The sequence below is a fragment of the Nematocida displodere genome, assembly GCF_001642395.1.
Source record: "Nematocida displodere strain JUm2807 chromosome Unknown 2, whole genome shotgun sequence".
Classification (NCBI taxonomy): domain Eukaryota; kingdom Fungi; phylum Microsporidia; genus Nematocida; species Nematocida displodere.
This window is the reverse complement of record NW_027138156.1, coordinates 383488-398247: the sequence shown is the minus strand read 5'-3', so window position 1 is coordinate 398247 and position 14760 is coordinate 383488. Positions and strand designations below refer to the sequence as shown.

The 14760-nt window shown below is 49.7% G+C and overlaps 16 protein-coding genes across 16 annotated transcripts; 7 read left to right on the top strand and 9 right to left on the bottom strand.

The window, feature by feature from the left end:
• Window positions 1-34: 34 nt before the first annotated feature.
• On the bottom strand, window positions 35-1039 carry NEDG_00832 (uncharacterized protein; the record flags this gene model as incomplete). Its single annotated transcript, XM_067688250.1, has 1 exon — window positions 35-1039. One exon carries the CDS (start codon window positions 1037-1039, stop codon window positions 35-37), a length of 1005 nt encoding a protein of 334 aa, XP_067544347.1.
• A 68-nt stretch (window positions 1040-1107) lies between these two features.
• On the bottom strand, window positions 1108-1938 carry NEDG_00831 (CCR4-NOT transcription complex subunit 9; the record flags this gene model as incomplete). Its single annotated transcript, XM_067688249.1, has 1 exon — window positions 1108-1938. One exon carries the CDS (start codon window positions 1936-1938, stop codon window positions 1108-1110), a length of 831 nt encoding a protein of 276 aa, XP_067544346.1.
• Window positions 1939-1961: 23 nt separating this feature from the next.
• NEDG_00830 (cytidylate kinase) lies at window positions 1962-2678 on the bottom strand (the record flags this gene model as incomplete). Its single annotated transcript, XM_067688248.1, has 1 exon — window positions 1962-2678. The coding sequence occupies one exon, from the start codon at window positions 2676-2678 to the stop codon at window positions 1962-1964; it is 717 nt and encodes a 238-aa protein (XP_067544345.1).
• A 49-nt stretch (window positions 2679-2727) lies between these two features.
• Window positions 2728-4203, bottom strand: NEDG_00829 (uncharacterized protein; the record flags this gene model as incomplete). Its single annotated transcript, XM_067688247.1, has 1 exon — window positions 2728-4203. One exon carries the CDS (start codon window positions 4201-4203, stop codon window positions 2728-2730), a length of 1476 nt encoding a protein of 491 aa, XP_067544344.1.
• A 374-nt stretch (window positions 4204-4577) lies between these two features.
• Window positions 4578-5567, top strand: NEDG_00828 (cyclin-dependent kinase 12/13; the record flags this gene model as incomplete). The annotated part of the gene is made up of 1 exon (XM_067688246.1): window positions 4578-5567. One exon carries the CDS (start codon window positions 4578-4580, stop codon window positions 5565-5567), a length of 990 nt encoding a protein of 329 aa, XP_067544343.1.
• Window positions 5568-5570: 3 nt separating this feature from the next.
• NEDG_00827 (uncharacterized protein) lies at window positions 5571-7031 on the bottom strand (the record flags this gene model as incomplete). The annotated part of the gene is made up of 1 exon (XM_067688245.1): window positions 5571-7031. The coding sequence occupies one exon, from the start codon at window positions 7029-7031 to the stop codon at window positions 5571-5573; it is 1461 nt and encodes a 486-aa protein (XP_067544342.1).
• Window positions 7032-7053: 22 nt separating this feature from the next.
• On the top strand, window positions 7054-8037 carry NEDG_00826 (uncharacterized protein; the record flags this gene model as incomplete). The annotated part of the gene is made up of 1 exon (XM_067688244.1): window positions 7054-8037. One exon carries the CDS (start codon window positions 7054-7056, stop codon window positions 8035-8037), a length of 984 nt encoding a protein of 327 aa, XP_067544341.1.
• A 128-nt stretch (window positions 8038-8165) lies between these two features.
• NEDG_00825 (uncharacterized protein) lies at window positions 8166-8618 on the bottom strand (the record flags this gene model as incomplete). Its single annotated transcript, XM_067688243.1, has 1 exon — window positions 8166-8618. One exon carries the CDS (start codon window positions 8616-8618, stop codon window positions 8166-8168), a length of 453 nt encoding a protein of 150 aa, XP_067544340.1.
• An 11-nt stretch (window positions 8619-8629) lies between these two features.
• NEDG_00824 (uncharacterized protein) lies at window positions 8630-9601 on the top strand (the record flags this gene model as incomplete). Its single annotated transcript, XM_067688242.1, has 1 exon — window positions 8630-9601. The coding sequence occupies one exon, from the start codon at window positions 8630-8632 to the stop codon at window positions 9599-9601; it is 972 nt and encodes a 323-aa protein (XP_067544339.1).
• Window positions 9602-9654: 53 nt separating this feature from the next.
• NEDG_00823 (uncharacterized protein) lies at window positions 9655-10092 on the top strand (the record flags this gene model as incomplete). Its single annotated transcript, XM_067688241.1, has 1 exon — window positions 9655-10092. One exon carries the CDS (start codon window positions 9655-9657, stop codon window positions 10090-10092), a length of 438 nt encoding a protein of 145 aa, XP_067544338.1.
• Window positions 10093-10225: 133 nt separating this feature from the next.
• On the bottom strand, window positions 10226-10819 carry NEDG_00822 (uncharacterized protein; the record flags this gene model as incomplete). Its single annotated transcript, XM_067688240.1, has 1 exon — window positions 10226-10819. One exon carries the CDS (start codon window positions 10817-10819, stop codon window positions 10226-10228), a length of 594 nt encoding a protein of 197 aa, XP_067544337.1.
• A 143-nt stretch (window positions 10820-10962) lies between these two features.
• Window positions 10963-11577, top strand: NEDG_00821 (60S ribosomal protein eL15; the record flags this gene model as incomplete). The annotated part of the gene is made up of 1 exon (XM_067688239.1): window positions 10963-11577. One exon carries the CDS (start codon window positions 10963-10965, stop codon window positions 11575-11577), a length of 615 nt encoding a protein of 204 aa, XP_067544336.1.
• Window positions 11578-11604: 27 nt separating this feature from the next.
• NEDG_00820 (uncharacterized protein) lies at window positions 11605-11910 on the top strand (the record flags this gene model as incomplete). Its single annotated transcript, XM_067688238.1, has 1 exon — window positions 11605-11910. The coding sequence occupies one exon, from the start codon at window positions 11605-11607 to the stop codon at window positions 11908-11910; it is 306 nt and encodes a 101-aa protein (XP_067544335.1).
• Window positions 11911-11920: 10 nt separating this feature from the next.
• NEDG_00819 (DNA-directed RNA polymerase II subunit RPB9) lies at window positions 11921-12292 on the top strand (the record flags this gene model as incomplete). Its single annotated transcript, XM_067688237.1, has 1 exon — window positions 11921-12292. One exon carries the CDS (start codon window positions 11921-11923, stop codon window positions 12290-12292), a length of 372 nt encoding a protein of 123 aa, XP_067544334.1.
• A 116-nt stretch (window positions 12293-12408) lies between these two features.
• Window positions 12409-13689, bottom strand: NEDG_00818 (uncharacterized protein; the record flags this gene model as incomplete). Its single annotated transcript, XM_067688236.1, has 1 exon — window positions 12409-13689. One exon carries the CDS (start codon window positions 13687-13689, stop codon window positions 12409-12411), a length of 1281 nt encoding a protein of 426 aa, XP_067544333.1.
• Window positions 13690-13738: 49 nt separating this feature from the next.
• On the bottom strand, window positions 13739-14563 carry NEDG_00817 (uncharacterized protein; the record flags this gene model as incomplete). The annotated part of the gene is made up of 1 exon (XM_067688235.1): window positions 13739-14563. One exon carries the CDS (start codon window positions 14561-14563, stop codon window positions 13739-13741), a length of 825 nt encoding a protein of 274 aa, XP_067544332.1.
• Between the last annotated feature and the right edge of the window lie 197 nt (window positions 14564-14760).

Genomic DNA, 14760 nt, shown 5'->3' with positions numbered 1-14760 from the left:
AAATTTAAAAAAAAAGAACGTTGGCATAAATTATTTATTCGGGTCGGAGCAGGTCTTCTTCGCTAGTTTCCTCGTTATTGCACAATACACGCTTCTCCCCCTTCTTTTCTACTGCACACATCCATATCCGCGTTTTGTATACTTTATACAACTCTTTCACAAGATCTCTAAAATCAACTCTTTTGTCGCTGCGAAAGTAGAAGGTTAGCTTGTTCCTGTCCCACTGATACTCGGCATCAACAATCTCCATTGACAGCTTCCTGGTTTTCGCCTTTTCTCGGCAGCTAGCCACGGCCTCCTTCTCCAGCTCGTTCTGCTCCAGGAGGGCCAGCTTGTCCTGGTGCGTGGCCACCCGGTAGATGTGCTTCACCTCGAGACAGGGCACGGCGTGCTCGGCTGCAAGTTCTTGGACGGGCCTGCCCTCGGCCTCCTCGACAACCACCGCCCCACAGTCTTCTCCCCGGTCTGCCTCTATGATCACAAAAACCCCCTTGGCAAGCACGATCCCCTTGTACGCCCCAAAGCACCGGGCCCCGCTCCCGAACTGAACGATGCAGAGCTTTTCAGAGAACGTCTTCGGGGGCGGCGGCGTAAAGCTCTTTTTTTTGACTGGGCTCTTCTCGGCCCGGATGCTTTCCATGAACATCGCTGGGTCGAGGGAGTTTCTTCGCAGGGTGCTCAGGGTGCCCTTTTCCACTTTTACGCGGTCAGACTTCACAACCCCTTCCTTGAGGACGCTGCACAGGCCCCGGTACTGCTCGTCGTTCTCCTCCAGCCCCAGGCGCAGCGCCAGTCCTGCAATCGCCGACGTTGACATGCTCCTTTTCCTGCCCTCTGAGATGCACGCCTCCTCGCTCCAGGGCATGGCCCCTATTTTTGCTTTTCCCAGGCCCATATCTCCCACAATACTTCGCGACCTGGTTCTGCTGAATGAAGAGTTCCCAATAACCTTCCACCCGGTAATGTTTTCATTGTATGCCCATATACTGTCGCTTATGAGTGGTGAGAGTGCTGAGACTTTCTGTGCTTTTTCTCCCATTTGGTTTTCTAATTTATTTTTAATTGTTATCTAGGCTGCTTGCTTTTAAGTAAATTAGAAAGCCGCGCTCAGCCCTGCAGGGCGTGGATGAACTCCTCATAGGCCGCCTTTACCTGGGCGTTGGTTCTAACCATTTCTCGAATGTGCTCGGTGTAGAGCATTTGCGGCCTGTTTTTGTTAAACACCACCTTGGCATTGGGCATGCCGCAAAGCTTGGTGTATATTTTGATGACGCCTTCAAGAAGCTCAGGGGAGCGCATGGTCTCCATCTGTACAAGCACTGAGTTAAGAATAATTGAAATCGCCATAAACCGGTCGTACGTCTGGCAGGAGTACTCCAGGCCGTCCCTGTTGGAAAAGATCGCGTAGAGGACCCTACCCGCCGCTATTTTTGTCTTTTCAGTGCCGAGCTCCATGTTTCTCAGGCAGAGGGGCACCAGCTCGGTCGTTTTGAAGAGCTCGAGGGAGTGGGAGGCGTCAGGCGTTTTTTCGTCAACGAGAATGTTAATGAAGCAGAGCACCTTCGCCTTGGCCCTCTCAATGCCCTCCTCTTTTGACGAGGAGTTGAGGATCGGGTAGAGAAACAGCGGCAGCTGCGCTGAGACACAGCTTTCTCTAAACTCTTTAACTGGGCAGAGGCTAATCATGACATCTACAACGGGAAAGGTTGTTTTGGCGACGCTGCTAATGGAAGACGTTTCAATGTTGAGGTAAGACTTGGTAATTTCGTTGAGAAAGAGGGCTCTGATGCCAAAAGCGTCCCAAACAAGCGGGGCTGCTTCAGGGTGCTCGGCCAGGTGCTTTCTGAGGGTGTTGAGGCCTGGGAGTTTATCTTCTGCCGCCACAAGCGAGGCGCATATCTTTTGCGCTAGGAGGTCGCTCTTTCCCTCGCTCTTCATTTTGAAAATAAAGTTTGTCTGATTTATTCCGCCCACCGCCTGGCGACGATTGCTTTAATGGTGGCAATGGTGCTGGCAATGGAAAGAGCGCTGTTGTCGATAACAATTGCGTCTGGTGCCTGAACAAGAGGGCTGGTTTCTCTTGTTCTATCGAGTCTGTCCCTTTCTTCCATTTCCTTTTCTATCTCCTGGACGTTGTTGGTTTGGTTTTCCTGGGCTCTTCTTTGGGCGCGTACGTGAACGCTGGCAATGAGGAAAATCTTTAGCTCGGCATCTGGAATGATGACCGTTCCAATATCTCTTCCCTCTACAACCACTCCTGGGACAGAGTGGGTGTTGATAAGCTTTCTTTGCAGCTCTCCTATCTTCTTTCTTACGCCTGGGTACTTGGCAATGATTCCAACCACGCTGTCTATTTCTGGGGTGCGCAGGTGGAGGGTGACGTTCTCCTGTTTGAGAAAAACTTCGTCTCCTGCTATTTCTGGGGAGAACCTTTCTACCTCTGCGTAGATCTCAGGGTCTTCTCTTCCAAGCAGGGAGGAGAGGAGGTCAAAGTTTTTGAAGCCCCCAACCCATCCAATTAAAGTAAAAGAGAGTGCGCGGTAAATAACCCCGGTGTTTATATGGGTAAAGGAAAGGTCGTGTGCTAGGGCTTCTGCAAGCGTTGACTTTCCTGCCCCGGCGGGGCCATCGATGGCAATTCTAAACGGACTTTTTCTCCTGGATGCTGCCATCTGCATTTATTGCTTGGGGCGTAAATTGAGAATTAATTATTTGTAAAAACTTTAGCTAACCCTCCGTCTCCATTTGTCTTCGGGTTCGGGCCCAGAACCGGGCTATGGTTGACAAAAGCTGTTCTGGGGCTTCTTTGCTGGGGTCTCCATCGATGTAGATGAGGTAGATGATTGGGATGGTGATGTTCTTTTTTCTGCTGTGGTGTTCGATTAAGATATCGACGTAGGTGTGGTTTTTGGTGTAATCCAGGGCAATCTTTTCAGGTTTAGCTCTTTGTTTGGCCGGTGCTTGGTGCTTGGGTGCTTGGTGTTTCGGGGGAGTCTCTATCTCTTCGAGCAAGAAAAAGTTGTTTTTCGGCCAGTAGTGCTGCGAGTAGACAAAGCTGCTAATGAGGGCGTTCTTTCCCAGGGATATCTTTGGGTGTTCCAGTATGCTTGGGAGGGTGTCTTCAAAGACCTGCTTGGGGGAGACCTGGTGGGCAACAAACTGTTCAAAGTCTTTTTTGATGATGTGGATGTTAGCCATTCTGAACGGGCCCATTTTGCTCTCTAGGCTGCGAAGGAAGACGTCTCTGCACTCTCTTCTGACAACAAGGTCTTGGGTGACACTGAGTGCCAGGGTTTCAATCATGTTGTCGTAGGGTACCAGGGACAGAAGAAAGTCAAGAATGTCTCCCTGTGCAGATGCTCCACCAAGAAAGGCTTGTCTGTGCTTTTCTGAGGGGTCTTCCATGACAATGTCTTTGATGCGCTTGGAGATGGAGTAGAAGAGTGTTTCTGCGCCTCTGTCCTCTCCAAACTGGACGAGCTTCTCAGACAGGGCTGCTTTTAGGCAAAAGAGGATGGGGCTGAGCAGGACTCTGGTGTAGTCTATCTTAACCAGGCTTGTGTGCATGTCAATGGTGTGGCCAATCATTGTTCGGGTGTCCTCTACCGTTTGGATGTTTGCTGTAAGTGCCTTGGTGATTGAGCCTACGAGCTGGGTCATACCCTCAACGTCTTTGATCAGGTACTTAAGGGTGGTTGAGTAGTTGAGCTCTCCAATGTACTCAAGCACCCGGCCTTCGTTTTGGGCAAGCATGCTTTTAGCGACAATGGCGATGGCATCGGAGATGTCTAGGCCGGTGACTTTGAAGACTTGGACCAGGCTGCTGTTTGGGCTCTGCACTGACGCAAAAGTCTTCTCTGGGTGGCAGACGGCAATGTCTTTGAGAATTCTGGCAATTTCTGTTCGTTCAAGGATTTTGTGGGTGCAAAGGTCCTGGTACGTCTTACTGCGCGACATTGAAGATACAGGGTGGGTAATTGCCGAGACAAGGTCTTTTTTTATGACAGAGTGGAGGATGCCTTTGCGTTTTAGAGTGGCCCGAACGTAGTTGAGAGATCCTTTTGTCTGTCCTTCTAAAAACATCTTTACCAGGTGCTCAGGCGTTAGTTCTTCTTCCAGCTGCAGCGTTTCAACCTGTCTCTGGGTTGCCATAAAGGCCGTGCGCTTAAGGGACCCGATGGATACTGGCACTGCCCTCTCCATTTGTTTAGAAAATTAAATTGTCATACTTATGTGCTTGGGGGTTGGGGTTGGGGTTGGGGTTGCGTACCGTGCTGTGGCTTGGTTGCGTGCTGGGTGCTGTTCCGTACCGTGCTGCACCGTTGCGTACCGTTGCGTGGGTACCTCACATCTCAAAAAACCTTCTCTTTTTATAGCAGGTGGAAGCTTATGTGATTGGCTCAGGTGCTGTGCTGCCTGTCAGGTCACCCAACCCATAGACCGGCCCAGAGCCAGGTGCTGTGGTGTTGCGTGACGTACTGTGACCCAGACCCGTGACCTAGCCCATAGACCGACCCAGTCCATAGACCAGCCCAAACACTAACCCATTCTTTTTCAAATATTTATACAGAATAGAAATGGTACAGGCAAAGAAAAGCAGGATAGAAGGTAGTGGCCAGAAGACAGAAGGTAGTGGCCAGAGGAAAGAAGTGTGTGGGTCAGCTCTGGTGGGTAATTATCAGATCCTTGGGGAGATAGGAGGGGGGAACAATGGGAAAGTGTTCTTGGGGCTTTGCCAAACAACAGAGAAGAAGTTTGTTCTTAAGCAAATAACCTTGAAGAGAAGATCTGATGGCATTCCAATTACCTTTATAAGAGAAATACAAGTGCTAAGAAAAATTGATCACCCAAACCTTATAGAGCTTAAAGAGGTAATTTTAGGCGAGGAGGAAAAAGTAGCTAACCTAGAGGCCAAGGAGTTTAAGATATACCTGGTCTTTCCCTACCTGGGAAAGGATCTTTTAGTGATTATTAAAAAAGGGGTGCTTAGCCAGAAACTGGTCAGCTCTTACTGCAGGCAGATTCTATGTGGCATTGAGTACCTGCACCGGGAGAGTATTCTTCACCGAGACATAAAGCCGGCCAACATCCTTGTTTCCAGGAGCAGCGAGGTCAAGATCATTGATTTTGGGCTTTCTCGGGAGTATGTTGCTGGGGACATGTCCCAGGGGGTGGTTACGCGGTGGTACCGCCCACCCGAGCTTCTGTTTAACGTTTCGCGGTATACCACGGCCATTGACATGTGGTCCTTTGGGTGTGTGATGGGGGAAATGGTGCTAGGGCGGCCGCTCTTTCCGGCCAAAACGGAGGGTTCGCAGCTGCTGATGATTGCGAAGATGTGTGGGGAGATAGACAGCAAGGTTTTCGAGGCGTACAAGCTCGGGGTTGGGTTTATCAACCGCGTGATTGGGCAGGGGTGTGTTTCGCAGATTATGGCGGAGTTCGGGTGCTACTCCCGGAGCTTTGCGCAGCTACTGGCGCGGTGTCTAGAAATAGACCCGCTCAAAAGGTGCACTGCGAGCGAAGCCCTCGCCTTCCTAGACATCCAGGCCATTACCCCGACCTAACCTTTATTCAACAATATCTCTCAGCTCCTCCACCACCCCATCCAGCGCGGTGTTCTGCGGCAGCAGAGAAAAAAGGGCCTCTTTCATGTGTTCAGCCGCCTTTGTCTCAGCAAGGTACTTCTGGAGTGCTCTATCCTCCGAGGCAAAGAGTTTTTTCAGGATCTTTCCCGACACGATCTGCTGAACGCCCCTGGCGCGTCTAAAACAGTCCAGCACTGCGTGGGCGCACCCCGACGTGATAAGGTAGACCTTGAAGTGGACCGAAAGTGGAGAAAGCGTTCGGTAGATAAGTTTGAGGTGGTGGAGAGACAAAATATGTACAGACCTGTAAGCAACCCAGCGGTGCTGCTCGGCAAACTCTGGGATGCCCTCCTTCTCAAAGACCCCGGGGAGGTATTCTGTGAGGGCCAGCTCTAAGCCCAGGTCTCTAGTGGAGAGGAGGAAGGAAAGAGTTTTATCGAGATAAAACAGAGACTCCCACTCTTTTTGCTCAATGCATCTGTTGAACAGAGAAGACACTCTTTCCACTAGGTCTAGATTGTGAAGAAAATAGGTGGTAAGGTCCGTTTGAAAATAATCGGCAAAAAAAGATAAGATATGAAGATCATTGCAATCTCTAAGGTTTTTCACCCTTCCAAGGATTGTTTCTCCGCCAAGCACCTCAACAAAAGCCAGGAGTCCCTGTCTGTTTGAGGACTCCAGCTGCACAAGAAGCTGTCTCAGCTCCTGGTTGGTGATTTGGTGCGGAATGTTGCAATCAAGCATTTCAGAGAGCGTCTTTATCTGCTGCATGGCGATCATCTCATCAAGCGCCTCTATCTTGCCCCGCCCGATCTCCCTCTCAAAGAAGTGGATCTTTAGCCACTGCAGCCGCTTGCACAAGCCAACTGTTTCATTTTTCAGGTACTTTTCAATGCCTGTTCCACTAACGCTGACCCCGAACACGGTGGCCAGGGTGGTGACGTGGGCGGCAAGTAGACTAAAGACCTCAGCCGAAGGAACCCGCCCAAGCACTGCGCAGACCTCCCTGGCCTCTTCAGGGCGCTCGCGTGCTAGAAGCTCCTCCACCATTTTCATTGGCTCCAGGGAAATCAGCCACAGACCTTGCAGCTCTATGGGGCAGGAAAGGTTTACTAGTCTTGCAACAAGAGAGATGTCTTTTTCCCCGGCAACCGAGTCTGCAACTATTCTGTTTATCTGCTGCTGGACCTTTGGGTAGTCTTTCGGCAGGGGTGTGATGCAATACTCAGTGTCTTCGTCCTTGGTGTGTTCTATAAGTATCCTTTCTTCTATGTACGTTATGTAGTCTATGTCATTTACAGATAGTTCGTATTCAGCCGTGTCTTTTTTAAAGACGAGTGTGTCTTTGAAGAAACTGAGTGTGCAGATGTGCGCTTCCCTCTCTTCGGGGCGTGTGTGGCTGTCTGCAGCCTCTGTCATAGAGACAGTGAAGCTGTTCTTCATCCTGAAATAAAAACTTCTTGAAATGAAAGGAGAGGGAAGCACAGCGCGTTTTCTTTATGCAGCCCTTAGGCGGTACACAGCAATCTTTCTGGGCGCCTCTGCAGAGGCTGCTGAGCTCAGAGGCCCTTCTTTTCTTCTTTCCGCGCGCCAGCGAAAAAGAAGGGCGATCTCCGACATATCCACGTGCCTTCTTCAGATAAAGAGGCACGCCCTGGGCCAGAGGGTCGACATTTCACTGCCCACGTCTCGGGCTAGTGCTCGGGCTAGTTCGGTAGAGCCGATTGACTTCTCACAGATCCACCAAGACTTTAGCATAGCTGTTTCTTACTCCTCCTTTCTTACCAGTCTTAGTGAAGAGACAGAGGGAAGGTTTTTGAACGTCTACAGGTCAGTTTACGAGGAGGTCCTTGTTAAGAAGGCTGTGATCGTCTACCTGAAAAAACGCACTTTTAAGGCACTCCCCCCCTCTTTGCATAGGTGTATTTCTGTTGTGGCTACTTCTTTCTGCCTTGCTTGCAAAAGACCGATCTCACACAAAATGACGCTCAGGCACAAGGCTTCTAAAGCACACCGGAAAGAAGAGCCAAAGTATCTTAGGCTAACACAAGCACTTTCAAACTCTATTCTTTCCAGGTGCTCCCAGTATCTCCGCGTGTTCAAAACAGAGCTTAAAGCCGCCGCCACTGATGCAATGCCCCACGCCGTTACCAAGATATCACTTGCACCAATACGAATGAAGAGTTCCCCAGCTTCTTCTAGCTGGTGGACCAAAAAGCATCTTCTTGACATTAAGTACTCCTGCTCCCTCTGTGACCGCGAGTTCTTTGGGCAGAGGTACTTTCTTCACCACTTTTCACAGAAGCCCCACCGAGAAGCTCTCAAAGCTCTCCACATCCACAACTACAAGGACTTTGAAGGCATCACCACCAAAGAAGGCGTCCTTGAAAGGTCCTCCCTCTATTTCAACCACCAGCCCAGCCCCAGCCCGAACACAAAACTGAACTAAACCAAGGACTATTTCTGTAATTGGGGTTGTGTGGTGTAGCGGTAGCACCTTAGACTCTGAATCTGATAACCCGAGTTCGATCCTCGGCACGACCATTTTTTATTTCTTTTGTGTGTCGACGGTGTAGCCTATAGCCCACTAGACCACCCAACCCTCCCTCTTCTTAGAATGTCTTGCTCCTCGCGGTCTAAGTACGCCTCTGTGGCATCTCCCAGCCTCTGTGAGCCCACAAGCACTCTTTTCATGTGCATGGCTTTAATGGCCTCTTTCTGCTCTGGCTGAATGAGCTGTGCCTCTGCCGTTTTTATTACGGTGTTGTAGAACATTGTCTGCTCAAGATTGCAGTGCTCTGGCGCCCCCTCTATTTCCAGCTCCTCTTCCCGGGTAACTAAACCTTCTACCTGGATGTACTCCGTGCCTATCAGACACTCCACCATGTAGTATGGGAGGTAGACCATCTTGTCCTCAACCTTTCTTCCTTTGATGATCTCCTGAATGCACTCGTGTCCCGCATCGCAGTTAAAGCGCACTTTTAGGAGCACCCCTTCAGTTAATGCGTCCTTTATACAGTAGTAGTCCATTAAATTTTTTTATGGACATTAGGCTAAGCGATCTTATCCCCGAGAGCCAAGACCTCGTAGAAAAAGAGACACTCTTCCTCTCCAGGGCCCAAAAGAAGCCACTAGACCACGCAGAGCCCCTCAAGCCAAAGAGAGCGCCAAAAATCAACCCAATCCTTGACATGGCAACCCAAACAGAGCTTGAGCACGCCATTGCAAGAATCCGGTACACCCAGGAGGAGATAGAGCTGGCCAAGGAGCATAGACAGAACCGCATTGAGCTTTCAAGGGCTGCCGTCAAGAATGCCTGGTCAAAGAAGATCAAGAGCAAGTCTTACCGAAAATCAAGAAGGGAGGACAAGCAGCGCGTCATGGCCCTCAGAGCAGAAGCCTCCCTCTCCCCCACCACCGAACGCGCCGCCAGCCAGCCACCTACACCCACAGAGCACGCCAATCCCGCCAGCCAGCCACCTACAGCCGCCCCAGCAGCACCCGACACACTAGAAGCCCGCACACAAACACTGCTTCGTGAGGTCCTAGCAACCAGGCCCGTTGACGTTCAGGTAACATTTACCGGAAAAAACACCCAGGAAAAAATTGAGCAGGTTGAAAAGATCTTTGATTTAGATAAAGAGTTTATAAGAGAAAAAGAAACCCACAAAGAAAAAGACATGCCCACCCAAGAAGAAGTCATTGTCCCCGGATGGAATGAGTGGGGAGGAGAGAGCATTAGGCCCACAAGCAACTCAACCAACACCACAACCGTCAAACGGACAGGTATTGAGGTGCGCAAAAGAAAGGACTTCAACATCTCCCACGTTATTTACAACGAAAGGGGCACAGAAACCCGAAACCCAAAGTACGGGGTCAAAAGGCTTCCGTACGGCTACGCAGACGAGGAGGAGTACCAAGAGGCACTCACACTCCCCCTCACCAAGAGCCACCAGCCCCTCAAACTCTTCAAAAAGCTCATTCGCGAAGAGAAGGACCGACGAGCGATATAGCCTCCCAGTCTTGGTCCCAGACCCAGCCTTAGCCCCAGCACTTTCTTAATTAGATGAAAAAACTCTCTGGCATACGAGCTCTGCTCTCAACAGCAGGCATGTACGCATACAGACACACCCAGAACTACGAGCAAACACTTGAAAGAATAGGCGAGAGAATAGGCAGCAAGCTCACTGTTCTCCACAACTTAGAAAGGAAGAACATTGGGCCTTCCAGCGACTCCTGGGGGCGAGCTGTCACCCAGAAAATCCTCCCTCTTTTCGGGCTGCAGGCAACCTATGGCACCTCACGGAGTACTGGGAGACTGATCATTAAGATACCTGTCATGTGGTCCACAGCAGATGACACCCTTTCCCTACCAGCCATTCCTACAATGATTGAGCGTATTTTTGAAGGCTGGGGCGTTCCCCTTTCCACAGAGATCCACCGAGACAAAAGCATCCTACTCGCTCTCTTCAGGCCCGCCCCCCCACAGACAGCCACCCTCTGAATAAATCTTACTGCCCCCGTACCCCGTCCTGTACCCCGGCCCATACCCTGCAACCGTACCCTGTAACCGTACCCTGCAACCGTACCCTGCAACCGACCCATACCCCGACCATAGTATAATGTTTTATTTACATCTAGAAATTCTCCTTGTCTCTTTTTCTGATCTTTTCCGGAGCCTGAAATTCAGGGTTGATTTTCCAGAAGCCACCCTTCCCTGGATCATTCATTGGACGCTTTACCTTAACAAACATCTTGTTAAGCGAAAGGTTGTGTCTGATTGAGTTTTGCCAGGCAGCATCAGCTGTCTTGTAGTACGGAAAGTTTGTCTTGATCCACTTGTAGATCTCACTCAGGCTAAGAAGGCCTTTCTCGCTTTCATCAAGGGCCTTCTTAATTAGCACGGCATAGGAGAAGGAGGGTTTTTGGACGGGCATTGAAGGGGTAAACAAGCCATCGGGGTTTAGCTCAATTTCCGAGAGGTGCACCCCGGGCCAGTCCTTGGAGTCAAAGAGCTGGCGGGGGCATATGCTGCTCTCAATGCGAAACTCCGTCTCTATTCTTAGCTCCTTCTCTTTTATGGCCATCTTCTCTGTGCGCTCCTTAAAGCAGAGGGTGTCTAGCCCGCGGTTCGGGATGGAGCTATCATCAATTACTTGCCAGAGATAGTCCTTGTCTCTTCTCTCAATGCTTCTCCTCCGGAACATAAATGCCTGGATCTCCTCCAACATTTGCCCATGTATTACTTCGCAATATAAACTCTTTAATTCATATGCCCATATATGGATAGTTATTTAGTTAGCTTGGCAATCTAAAGGCACTAATTAACCAAACTGTCTAATTTTTATTCTTTTATTTTTACCCCCAGCAAGAGATGTCAGCATACGAGTACATGGCACAGATCCACAGACACAAGCAGTCTGATGTAATGAGATACCTTCTCAGAATCAGATGCTGGGAGTACAGACAAAGGAACTTTGTTCACAAAGCAGAAAGACCCACCTACCCCGACAAGGCTAGAAAGCTTGGGTACGTTGCCAAGCCAGGCATTGTCGTATACAGAGTTAGAATCAGAAGAGGAGGACGAAGAAAGCTTGCCCGCAAAGGCAAGGTTAACGGAAAGCCCGTCAACCACGGCATCCACCAGCAAAAAGCCAAGAAAAGTCTTCAAGCCCTCGCTGAAATCCGCGTTGGTAAAAAGTTTGGCAGCTTAAGAGTTCTCAACTCCTACTGGGTCGGACAAGATGCAACCTACAAATACTTTGAAACCATCCTGGTTGACCCAATGGCCAGTGGCGTTAGAAAAGACTCCAGGCTTAACTGGATCTGCAGCAACAAGATGAAGCACCGTGAGTGCAGAGGGCTTACCTCGGCCACTAAAAAGAGCAGAGGCCTAGGCAAGGGACGAAGATTCAACAAGACCATTGGAGGCTCCAGGAACGCCTGCTGGAAGAGGAACAACACCGTTTCTCTGCTCAGATATCGATGATGAAATAAACGATTCTCGGATTTTTTTATGCAGGGAGCCTACATAGAGGAGGAGAGAGACTCAAGCGAAGACTTTGAGATCACACTGAACGATGAACAGGAAGCGCCCCCAGAGGCCACAGAGCTCCTTGATGCCCACGGGATTGACTGTGACACTCTCCAAGACAAGCCGTGGAAGAAGCCTGGGGAGGACATCACCGACTACTTTAACTATGGGTTTAACGAAACGACCTGGAGGGAGTACATCCAAAAGCAGAAAAAGCTGAGGGAGGAGTACACCAAGCCCCGGCGCTGGGAGAAGGACAAGCGAGAGACAAGGCCAAGGAGGAGGTAGCAATTTTTTTATGTCTCGTGAAGAAACAAAGCAGTTCTGCAGAGAGTGCAACAACATGCTCTACCCAAAAGAGGACAAGCAAGAAAAGATGCTCTACCTTGCCTGCAGGAACTGTGAGCACTTTGAAGAGGCCAGCAGCCCCGTTGTTTACACCGTCAATTACAAAGACACCGTTTCCAAAGTCAGACTTAGCTCGGCAGCCAAGGACATTGCTAACGACCCGACCTTAAGAAGAATTAGCACGCGGGTGTGTCATAGGTGCCGGGGCACACAGCACGTGGTCTTTCAGACGAAAGACATTCAGGAGGACAGTGCCTTAACGGTCAACTATGTCTGTCGCAAGTGTCTGAAAACAGAGAACAGCGGCAATGTCCCGGCTTAGGGTCCTGCCCCACTCCACACCACTACTACCCCCATACCACTACCAATACACACAACACCACACTACTACCCCCACACCACTACTAATACACCACTACCACACACAATAAAAACTGTTTATTTTGGGAACTTTTCTAGAAACTGAGATATTTTCATGGGGGTGCTGTGCACTGAAGGGTCCTGGCTCTGCAGGAACATTGATTCTGTAATCATTTCATTGACCTCTGTATCTGACATTTCCTCTGGTGGTGATATTTCAGAGTTTGTGCTTAGCAGGTAGTCGTCCTGGGGCTGGGTGGGGAACTCGTTCAGTTGTATTTGCTCCATTAGAGTAAGCGAGTTCTCGGGTACACCCCCATCTACGTTCACATACCCAGACATGTCCCCATACCCAGGGATCTCCATACAACGCTTTGGAATGGGGGTTAGGGTTAGGGTCTGGGTGTCGTTCGGGTTCAGGTTCGGGTTGTGGTGGTCATCGTGGTTGTGGTGGTCGTCGTGGTTGTGGTGGTTGGTGGTAAAGTCTGTTTTGTGGGTCGTGGTGCTGTTGGTGGTAGGTTCGGGTATTGGAGCAGTGTTTTCTTGGCTCGGGGCAGGTGCTAGGGCTAGGTCCTGGTCCTGGTCCTGGTCCTCTAAAACATGGTCTGCTAAAACATGGTCTGCTAAAACATGGTCCTCTAAAACCTGACCCTCTAAAACATGGTCCTCTAGAACCTGACCCTCTAAAACCTGACCCTCTAAAACCTGGAGTGGTACCTGAAAGTCTTGATCGGGGTCTGTTCGGTTCAGGTACTGCTTTAGCGCATCTAGGAACTGGGCGGGCGAGGGTGCCTGTTTGACTTGGCTGAGTCTGCTGCTAATTTCTGCCCCTAGCCTCTGAAGACTCTTCTTTTGGTTGATGTCTTTGGGCGTGCTTGATTCGTTGAATCTCGTTGAGTTAGCTGCACTGTCTCCCTTGTAGGTGAGGCCCTGGATGTAGAAAAGAAATCTCTTAGCTACCGGGTCAAAGGCAAAATATCCTCGATTGACCCGAATAAAGTCAAACTGCATTTCCACCACCCCCAGGCTAATGCCCTGGCTGCGTATGTCCTCCAGGGCCTCGGTGGTTAGAATGGCTGCAATGGCCCAGCAGGTATCTCTGATGATGATTTCAGGTTCTTCAATGGAGGCGTCCTCAATGACCAGGATTTGGCAGATGTAGGTATGGCAGGCCGACCGGGCGGTGCCAATGTCGTAGACCCTCTGGTTAAAAGGCGTGGTGGAGAGGTCTTCAAGGACTGAGGCGGTGGTTTGTGTTCCAATGTCGTTGTTCATTATGCACGCGCCTACTTCAATCCACGGCTCTCCCAGCTTATCACCGAGCGCACTGACCAGGCTTGCTATCCATGCTCCCTTCATTGAAAGATTTTTTAGAGTTTTGTTTAGAGTTTAGCTTACGGTCCCCAACCTAGAGGTCCTCAAAAAACTCTTCAAGCTCATTGGGAACCGTTTCCTCGGCCCAGTTCCTGAGCATGTTTCTAACAAAGGGGTAAATGGTTCCCTGGTACTTGAAAAGCCCATCGATTCTTAGCTCAGGCACTTCCATTTTTGCTGCTTCAGATAGGGAAAGAATCTGGAAAAGTTCATTTCTGTAGGTTGTATAGATAGTACCGCCAAGCAAAAAAACGTTATAAACTTTTTTAACGACTTTTTTTGTTCGGGTCAGGTCATTAATGGCTGTGTTAAGCGTGTAGATGGAACCGCCCAGGTCAATGATCATGATTTGGCCAAAATGGTCGCCAATGTACTTGATCACTTTGTTGATCGCGTAGGTATCTTTGGCCTCTTTTTGTAGAAGGACTGTTTTGTTGATAATCCCATCTTCGCTCGCTGAATAGATCCTGTTGCTTCTAATAACCAGGCCTATGATTGAGTCTTCGTGCTCCTGGTAGGTGTACGTCTCATTTGGGGTTATAACGGTGATCTTTCCATCGTGGTGGCCAATGCAGAGGTTAGACCCGCACTTGGAGGTGGCCATTGCAGAGATTTGTGACAGGTCTAGCTTATGCAGCGGCTTAAGCTCCTCTCCTACCAGCGAAAACAGGGTTGAAGAGGTAGCTATGTAGATGGTGTTTTCGTGTCTGTGTGTGTGTTTGATGTTATCTTCAAGGTTGAAGAGTTCAGCAACGTTCTCGTTTTCCACTTTACAGACTCTTCCGTCAATGAGCATCACTACCAGGTAGCTGAGCGTTTCAACCGAGAAAATATCTCCGGGAAGTGTGCAGTTTTTCATACAACGCTAACAGAAATAAAATAAAATACAGAATGTGTTTGGGCCACGTTCCACCCTGCACCGCACCGTACCACACAGCACCGTACCGCAATGCACCGGACCACACCACACAGCACCGTACCACCCCAAAAAACCCAGAAACTTCTCTGGTCCAAAATGGAACTATCTGGAAGCTTTTGGGTATATAAGTCTTTGGG